General features: G+C 35.9%; 1 protein-coding gene across 1 annotated transcript; it reads right to left on the bottom strand.

The window, feature by feature from the left end:
* Positions 1 to 9,066: 9,066 nt before the first annotated feature.
* LOC125313702 (RING-H2 finger protein ATL22-like) lies at positions 9,067 to 9,690 on the bottom strand. The gene has a single exon (XM_048273540.1). It carries the CDS (start codon positions 9,688 to 9,690, stop codon positions 9,067 to 9,069), a length of 624 nt encoding a protein of 207 aa, XP_048129497.1.
* Positions 9,691 to 10,186: the final 496 nt, after the last annotated feature.

The raw sequence follows: 10,186 nt of genomic DNA, 5'->3' as shown, positions 1-10,186 counted from the left end.
TCAAAAAGAATAAAACATATGTTTAGCGATACAAAAGTCATTAAACATAAAAAAAAATTAATTGGATCATTGATTTTAAATGTAATTTGAAGTAAACTTATTCGTATTTTTGTATGCATTAACATACTTTTATAAACAGGTTACCATATTCTGTCATGTCAAAACCCTGACCAGTTAGTTATGCATGTTGTGTGGTTCGCTCTATTAAAGTGTGCTTATATTGAGGAATTCGTTAGATGCTTTGTGTTTGAAGAAGAAACAAATGAGAGGAATGGAACATTTTCAAATGCTTTGTCAAAGAAAATTGACCAAGAGATAGATCCTTAGAAAGAAATTCTCTCTAATTGCTCGAAGATGAGAGAAAGGATGCGATCAAGCCGAAAAGGAATAAGGCAAGATGGATGAGAAAACAACTGCAAAATGCTCGTTGTGGACCTATCGTCTTCCTTTGGAATTTTCTCAAGATGCCACTTAATGAACTTTGCAGTGATGGAGATCGATCGAGAGAAAGAGAGGAAAAATATGGCTTCCACTTGAGGTAGTACCAGAGCAATTCTGATTCCATGGTATTAGATTCATTCACAGGAGTTAAAACAAAGATAAGACATCACCAGCTCGTTAAGTTCATTGGCAGATTAAAACAAAGAAAAGACATCACCAGCTTGTTAAGTTTATTGGTAGATCTATGGCTCAAGTTTTTGTTTAGATCATGAGAAAAGTTTATTTTACAACAGAGTGAGTTTTGTGGCAAAAAAAAAAAAAAAACAGAGTGAGTTTATTTGCATAAGTAATTCGACGTATGTATGACCAAATTTGCATTTTGGATTTTGACAAATTCACGTTGCAAATAACAACATACTTCTGTTTTGCCCATTCCTTTGGCCAGAAAATTCAATTGTTCCGTTAGTATTTTTCTCTGTGCTGGTAGATTTCTAAATCAGTTGACAAGCCTAAAAAAATTGCAGATATATCGATCACCTGATTAACGGATAATTTTTTTGGTTATTCATCAAGACTTTTATGCAATTATTAATCTTTTTGATAGTTTGCAAATTATCAAATTTTCTTGTCTTTAATAAATATTCGTTTTTCTTTTACCAGCGCCTTAAGTTTGCCAACTTCTATAAGAACGTACTGTCTTTATATGAGTGACTCACCAACTCTTTTCTGATAAAATTTTGAACTAGTTTTAGGGTACTACTGCTTGTTTGAGATACTTATTAGCGTTTTTTTACTACTTTTAATTTCTCAGCCTTTTTTACTTTTATTTACCAACTTATAGTTTTCTTTCTTATGAATGCCATACATTTATCAACTCTTGTATGAATTTTTTCAACTTGTATTTGTTTGACTTACCATTTTCTCTCCCATTAGGTTACAAATTAGTTCTTGTTTACCAAGTCTCATTCAAATTGCTTACCAATTAAAAAAACTCATTGGGAATTATAACATCAATGAATTTAAAAAAAAATCGGATGACTATCGATAATGAACTCAAATGAAAGTTAGTAACTCAAAATTAATTAATAACTTAATTGTTGGCAAGTTAATAAATTACTAAATTACATTTAGCTTTTTAATATAAGAGTTGATAAACTTTAGGTGTAATTAAAAAAGGTAAATCAAAATTGATAAAAGATAAATAGTAACTTCAATAAAATTGAATTTGGTTAGTAGCTTAAGCGAGAATTGGTTAACCCAAATTGGTTGGTAACATAATCAAATAAAACTTAGTAATTCAATTAAATCAAGGTTGGGAATTTCTTTAAAAAGTTGGTGAATTTAATTAAGGTGTTGCTAAAGAATGCGAATAAAAGTTTGTAAATGATGGAAAGCTTGAGAAATCAAGACAAAAAATAAATAAATAAATGGCAATAAGTAACTCCAATTAGAATTGGTAATTTAATATTAGGGAGTTATTCAATGGGAAGAAAATTGACGAGTCATGCTAATTTAGGTTGATAATCCTAAGAAAGACCTAGTAACCCGTAACGGGTTGCTAACCGAGGCAAATAAAAATTAGCAAATCAATAGAAAAGTTGGTAAATTAGGAAAAATATATTAACGGTTGGTAAGTAATACAGATGAGAATTGACAATAAAAAATAATTAGTAATTTAATCTCATTTAGATTATGTAAATTTATTCGAGAATACTTAGGTAAATTTGATTAAAATATTGATAATTTAACAATATGTTACCTGTAGACAAGCCACTGGTAATTTTCACCAACGATTTTTTGACGCTAGTGGAAACATGCCGACATGGAAAAAATGCATACTTGCTTTTTTTGTTTTCGTGGAACAATCTTTGGCTTTACACTTCTTCATTAAAGATAATCTATTATATCGTATCCTAACTATGCCTCCTAGATATAACCCGAACTATGTCTAAACCTGAAAATGATACACTATGTATCACACTATCAACATATTGAGCTCATTTTTGTCAAAATGAACATTGATTTCCAAACCTAATTTTATATGCACAACATAGTCATCCACGAATCCTCTTCTTTTATTCAGCTCCACCGAGTCAATTTGAAACCTAAACCCTAAACCCATAAAATTTCTAAAGCGTGACATCTTAAGTTGTGAAATTTTCTACAGCACGATACCTCAAGTTGCGAAATGTTTCATGATGGATTTGTGGAAAAGAATAATATATACAAAATTTGCAGAAAGCAAGCTTTGGCTTAATGGGTTGGTGGTGAACTTTTTTTTCTAGAATTTTTTAATGTGTATTTTTGGTCTGAAAATTGAAGGTATGTATGCTTGGAATGAGAGCCGTTCGTTCATCTTGTCTCATTAGAGTTGGGCCAAAAAGGAATCAAAAGCTTTCCTTTGCACCATGATGGTAGGCTATTTCCAGAAACTTTTAAATTAAATTATAATTAGTAGCTATTTTCTGCACCTTTCAACTTGTCTTAACGCCACGACAGTGGCCTTTTTTAGGTATTGGTTGTCCACCATTGTCTTTCTGCTGAAAACGATAACGAACATAAATTTTGTACCCACCACGAGTTTGTTCATATCTATGAACCCCATTGGATAGCAAAGGAGAAAACTAAAGTTATTTTCTAGTTGATGCATAAGCACGAGTTGATCCTCATGAGCCTCACGTGTCGTCCTACGTGATGTCCAAGTCAGCCTCGAGTGGAGAGTCTTGCTGGTCGATTTCATAAAGCGACTGTTTAATTTGATTTATTTTGGGAAAATAACTAGTTTATAATGCAAGAGGGTGAAAGAGGAGTAGAGAAGCGTCGCGATGTGTCGGGGATTGAAAGCGTCTGAACATCTGAATTACTTTGAAAGGCACGACATGTTCAATCTTTAGAATTGGAAGACATAAAAGGCCGAGAAAATTATAAGAAAAAAAAAAGCCATGGGATTAGAAGATGCTATTAGCAGCCACGGCTTAATGCATTGCATTAATTATGCTGCTTCTTTTCGTAAGATTCATTTTATTCTGTTGATAACTGTGAAGGGCTTTCAATTTTTTTTCCCTTTTTTTTTTTTTATTTTTTGCAGAGATTTCATTTTTCTAGCTTTCGACCATTTTTCCCTTGATGGTTTCTATTTCTAGAAACGGCAAGTAAATGTCCTGTTGATATTATCAGGGAACAATGCTTACCGTTGCACCAGTTGTGAGAACGACCGATGGTCATTGGGTCCCACTACAAGAAAATCAAGTCAACCTTTCTCCCCCCATTGAACGGTGGAGGCAAGGTCAACGCTACAGTTGTTGACCCCACCGTCAGAAAATCACGTGAGACACAGGTCGACTATGTCAGTTCCTCAGTGCGTTTTCCGCCTTTCATCACGGCGGGCAGATTGACCAACCCCAAGGAAAAATCAGGATGATTACATTTCACATTGTTCACTAAACGAATGCCCCGTGGCATCGCGTGCTAATAATATGCTAATCCATCCCATTACTCGTTTTAGTGCTCCATGAAGCATTCCCTCCTCACGTATAAGTCAGTAGGCTCGTAGATGAGACGTAAAATAATTGTAAGTTGACCATTTTTTTAGTCTCCCTCACCAAAGAGGTTACAGCTTATCTTATGCATTTAAATACCCCACTCGTCTTTTAGATTAATGGGAGAATGCTTTAGGTTTGCAAGCTCGATTACGTACTAATAGATATAATTGAGACTAGTAATGTCTACAAAAGGAAAAACCAATAACGCGGGTGGCAGAAATTAAGGCGTTAAGAATTTAGGCCAAAGCCATCATCAAAGATGGGAAAAAACGCATGTAGACTCTCGAAAAAGAACGTGTGGAATCGAGCTTACGGCCTTCTGAATTTAATGTGATCATAGAGTTGATGGTGGCAAAATGTTTCTTCTGAATTAATTCTTACACTATTGGAAAAAAGACAGAATGTTTTCCGCGTATATGTACCGCGATCATCGAGTTAAAAAGATTAGATTTTTGGAGACCGGCATGTGTTATATTTATATGTTAATAATATCATTAATTAGTCCTCGGTAACTCGTCGGTAGTTTAACAGGCCGACCACAGTAACAGGTTTGTTCCTTTTTAAACCTGTTTGCCGGTTCTGAACGGAAGGCAAAAACCCACTTGCAAAGTGGGCACCGCCAAGTGCCAACATCTCCAAATTACAGTCGTCACACGTGCGGAGGTCGTCGGTAGGCGGTGGCATTTCAGACTCCGCGTTGACTCACGCGGCGGATCGGCGGTGGTGGCGGTCACTGGGGAACTCAGTCTCGCGTGTCCGTGGACTTGTTTTTTGTTTTTGGTCGTAGTCTGTGGACTTGTTGAGTGTGTGTGACTCGTGTTGTCTTTTGAAGTCTTTCCTGCCGCCACATTTTTTTTTCCCTAATTCCTCCGGATTTAAATGTACGAAACATCTTATAATTAGACCCGTCAAACGGATGGGCCGAATCGAATTTGGGTCGAGTCAAATGGTTCTATCCAAAGAAACCTATTTAATTCGTTTATTATCCATTTATTGCATAGCAAATCTATGACCATACACAATTCGTATTCTTAAAATACTTCCGTATTTAATCCAATTTAGAATAACTCTTATTCAAACCGAGGTGAGAATACAGAGTCGGTGAATCGAGATTGAATGAGGGCGAGAGAAAATGAAGCTAGAGCCATAAAGGTGGGCCTAGTTTAAGTAAGTTATAACCCAATTTATGACTAATTTAACACTCGTATTATGTTTACACCTATTTATAACTCATTTATTGAATATAACTAACCATTTAACAACTCAGCTCATATATATGAATTAAGATATGAGTTAATGATCAATTTATTGAATATAACTAATTCATATAACAAATCAAGACTTGTGAAACGATTGGTCGGGTCGGATCGTAAATGTCTTGCCCAAATCGACCCATATAACCTATTTATAGCCCATTTATTGCAATACAAATTCATTGCCATATTGCTAAAGTACTTTCATATTCAATTCAATCTAAGGAAAACTTAATTTTTTTAAAAAAATATATATTGCTAAAACACTATGGACAATTTTTAAAAAGTAAAAAAATAAAAAATTATTTTATTTTATTTTTTTCCTTCTTTTCTTGTCTTTTTTTTCTTCTTCTAAGTCTAGCAAGGGCCGCTTGACCATTGCCGACCACAACCGAGGGCCGGCGCGAAACCCTTACGGGCCGTGGGCGAGGGCCGCAACCCTCACCCGTTGCCGACAAGGGTCGTCAGACCTCGCCATATTTCTTTGAAAAAAGAGAAAAAAATGAAGTACATATTATGACTCACTGAAAACACAGTTAGATGACTCATTTAAAATCAATTTACGGCCTATTAAGTTGGTATTTAACTTATTTATAACCCATTTAAGCTTATTTTTAAAATTTAAGACAATTCATTTACGACATACACCATCATATATGGGTTAAAATATACGTTCTAGATCCATTTTACCACCTCTACCCATCATATATGTGTTAAGAAATGGGTTTATGACACATTTCGATAGGTTTAGCTATAATGTAGGCAACAAAAAACAAGGACACATATACTCTTGGATCAAGCCGAAAATTTTCCCCCAAGTTTATAGTAAAATCTTTTTGGAATCGGCGTCCCCATAGTGAAAATACGAGTATATGGTAGAAACGTATAATTTGCTCTCAAAATTTGCATGCAAGTGGTAATTAAGGCCCACCGCATTCTCGCCAGGCTTGCTTATTTTTGAATTAGCGGGAAATAAAATGAATGGAACTGTTTGGGCTCTTGTACATTGGAAATTGATTATGTAACAGTCTATTTTTTGCCACAAAATATAAAAAATTATTAATTAAAAATTATTTTATGGTCCATTGTTTTAAGAATTTTATGGTTTACAAAATATTGTTATTCTTCCAGCCACCCAAAGACTGTTATACTAGCAAAATCCTTATACATTTAGTCCTCTATGTACGATCAACGGCTATTTTGCATGGACTAGCCCAACCCACAGCCCACGGCGGCATTAGGTGGTGACCTTGGTTTGACTCAAGGCGGCAACCAGGGGGTGGTGATGCAGACAGGTGTTAGAAGGTAGTCGAGTATGGTGAGATCACACTGTTGCAAAATTCTCCGCTCATTTTCATGACTTCACGAGACGGCATTTTTATTTTTACAACGAGCATTATCAGGTGACACGTTAATGAATGATTTGTAAATGCCATTGGCGATAAGATAACTTATATACATGAGATGATGACACAAATGGTTCATAAACTTTGGCCCAATGTATAATGTGATCCTTTCACTTCATTGAATATTTTCATAGAGTTCAGAAAATAAATTGAACATTTACTAAAATTTTATGGATCAGATTGAATAAATCAAAAAATCATGAATGACATTACACTTTAAGCTAAAGTTTAGAGACTTATTAATTAAATTTAAATTTAGGGATCACATTATATATTGGGGCAAAATTCAAAGAGAATTTGTGTCATTTACTCTATACAAGTTGGAAAAATCTTTTGGGCCCCCCCTTATTAGGCCCAACTCATCACGAGACAATTAATCTACTTTATACACACACACATATATAATCAGTTCTAATAAGAACTTTTGAAGTGTGTCTCAAGCTCCTACGTTCAGTTTAATGGACTTGCTCGAACACTATGGGATTTTTTTTTTTTTTTGGACAACGAACACAACTTATTAGGATTGAGCGATTCTAAGTTCCGTTCATGTTTCATTTGAAACATGAAATATACTGGTCGGAACACGTTTTTCATTTTTTGGAAACTGAAACCTACTATCATATATTATAACCTAAAACCTACCTTGTTATACGTTTCAAGGTCGGTGCCAGGGTCTATACAAGTTCCACCTATATTTTTAATTGAGCAATTGTAATAATACATCACATTTAATGACCATCATTTACTAATTCAATTCATCGACTACTACTCATATTTAGACACATGAGCAAATATGAAATATTAAAGAAGTAAAAGTTTTAGTTATAAATATAGCCGAAAATGAAAGTTCGGACTAGTAATTCTAGATTACACACTCATCATCAGACGTCATGGAATACCGTATGATCGCGTGAAGAGATATACCAGGAAAATACAAAAATTGTTACAGGCTACAAACCTAGAACCTAGAACTTACTTGTCAAAACAGGTTTTGCAATTTTAGGAATTTGGAATCTATCCTCCATACCGTGAAATGTGGAACCAGGCAGGCTCTTCACCAGGCCTATTCCAAGTTCCAGATTCTGCCATGAAACCATACTTGTCTCTACAGCTTATTCACAGGCAAGCTTCCAAATCCTACTTGTGGTACTTTATAATAATCGTATCGTATTGCATAAAATATTGATCATATATTTACAAATAACACTGATTTATTTTAAGAACAATATATAACTATCTACAGCTTTAGCTAACAGAGGATAGACTTTCATTCATTTTAGTTTTAAATTGGTCTAAAAAATTAAGATCGAACCGAGTACAAAGTAAGTCGGTCCGTATTCATTTCCGGTTCCAATTATCAGTGGCCTTACAAGATAGAACCAAATCTTGCGGTTCGATTAGCGATCGGAAATGATGGTTATCTTATCCTTTTTTATTAGTGAACTCATACAAGTTGAGAAACACTTCCAGATACTAAATATCAAATGAAGACCACTGAGCACGATTACTACCTAAACTTTTGGAGAAAATTACAAAAAAGTCCTAAACCAATTGCATTTATATCAATTTAGTGCTAAACCTTTTAATTTTGCCAATTTAGTTATAAAATTTTTTACAATTTGCCAATTTAGTCTTATTGACCGAAAATCACTTATATGTATATATTTTTTTTTGTAAATTGGATTTACTATTATTAATTGTTAATATGACCTGAATCAAGTTTTTGGTTCGGATTATATTTAGTTCGGTTCAGTTCAAGCATTCATCCCAACAGCCCGGTTTGGTTTGGGTTTCCAAGAAATCCGAAATGACACCCTACCAATTATAGAACCTAATTCTACTCAGGAGATAAAGATTCAAGTGAAGCACGATAATTTGTGATTTTCGAAGGAGCATGGTGGATAAATAAATCTTATGATTCTCGTTTTTAATTTTCTAAGTTTCTTGAATTATAGTTAATCTGTTCGTCATTGGATTTTTCCTTTATCAGATGTTGCAGTGATGGTATCGCGGTCCTCACCTCATCAATTTTCTCTGTTAATATTATCTGTCCTAATTTTTCTTCTCACGTTTGGAAGTGAAAATCGATATGTTTCTGAGGGATTAATAAAGTCCATGCTAACTAATGTAATAGCAATTTCGATTGTTACTCTGATTCTAACATGTAAACTGGAGCTTTTTAACAAGTGAAATAGTGGCACACAGTTATACAGGTGCAGAAGTTCTAGGTACAAATTAAGGACATTCTTCATATTGTGCAGTCAGCAACTTTAGCCCGCAAATTAAGCATAAAGACCACGCTTTTTTCTTCACTTAAATGAGGTACTAATTTCGATTATATTCTCAAATTAAAGCGTGCACATAAAGAGAAAAACATACCGAACCTTAATGCTTTCGTGAAAGCTTATATAGGCCGCGCTATCCCTAATCAAATCGCATCGTTTGCTGTTGACTAACAGGATCAGTAGGCATGGGAAAACGGCACAGTGGGCACATATGACTCGTGCTAAGCCATCGGCTGATACAGTCATAGTGAAACACGTGCCTGCATGGCATGCGTGCAACTTCCACGTCGAGCGCGTTCATCTCTTCCAAGCATATCGAACAGGGCTCTGCCATGTCACCTTCGCTTGGACTCTTGTCCGGTCTCGTCTTCTCGAGCAGGTCGATAGCTTCTCGAGTCGCCGGTATCGCCCCAAAGTCGGCGTTGTCCATCGACTCTTGTAGCGCCTCGGCCAATTCCAGCTGCTCGGTCCACCATATCTCAATCCGGAGACTCATACAGATTGGTATCTTCGTGAGGTGAGAGTAGTTGTTGCTCGCCAACACTTCCTCTAGGTACAGGGCTGCGTTTGCAATGCCGATGTCTATGTCCGACTCCGTCATCCTGACGAATTCACCGGTCTCATATGCCACGACCCAAGAACCCTCGCCGAACAACCTCTGCCTCATCAACGAGAGATTGTCGGCGGTGCGCGGCATGTTGTCTCGCTCGAGCATGAAGGAGCGGGCTCTTGTGACCCGGTCGAAGCAATCGCGACTTTCCATTCCGTCGAAGTCGTCCGGTACCGCATCCGCGTCTTCTCGTGGACAATGAGCATGGATTTTTACACTTTTTGCTCCGAGTCTCATGGTGAATTGATATTTGGAGAGAGAGAAAGAGAGAGGAGGGGACCGCCTTTTGCGATGCAGCAAACGAAGACGCTAACGGATGAAGAGTTTCGTCGCAAAAACTCTTCTGGGTCACGATCACGACAACGTTTTGGGAATCGACGGATTGCTATGGTATTGTCGCAAGACAAACACAAAGTTATATACAAGATGTACTCCCGAATTCGACTTAGTTTCTTACTTAATTTGCTTTACCGAAGCCTTTCCTAGTTAGGAAAGTATACAATCTGAGTAATCAGTTATTGAATTATGAAGCTTGTAGTGATACCCTGTATTTTGTATCACATGATTTGGATAATATCATCCGTTTGGAAGACAAATCTACTCATGAAGATATCTTCTCCAGATTGATAACCATGGTTTGAATTTCAAT

This window comes from Rhodamnia argentea, chromosome 2 (genome assembly GCF_020921035.1).
Source record: "Rhodamnia argentea isolate NSW1041297 chromosome 2, ASM2092103v1, whole genome shotgun sequence".
Classification (NCBI taxonomy): Eukaryota; Viridiplantae; Streptophyta; class Magnoliopsida; order Myrtales; family Myrtaceae; genus Rhodamnia; species Rhodamnia argentea.
The sequence above is the reverse complement of the archived record's forward strand: the minus strand, read 5'-3'. Positions and strand labels throughout refer to the sequence as shown.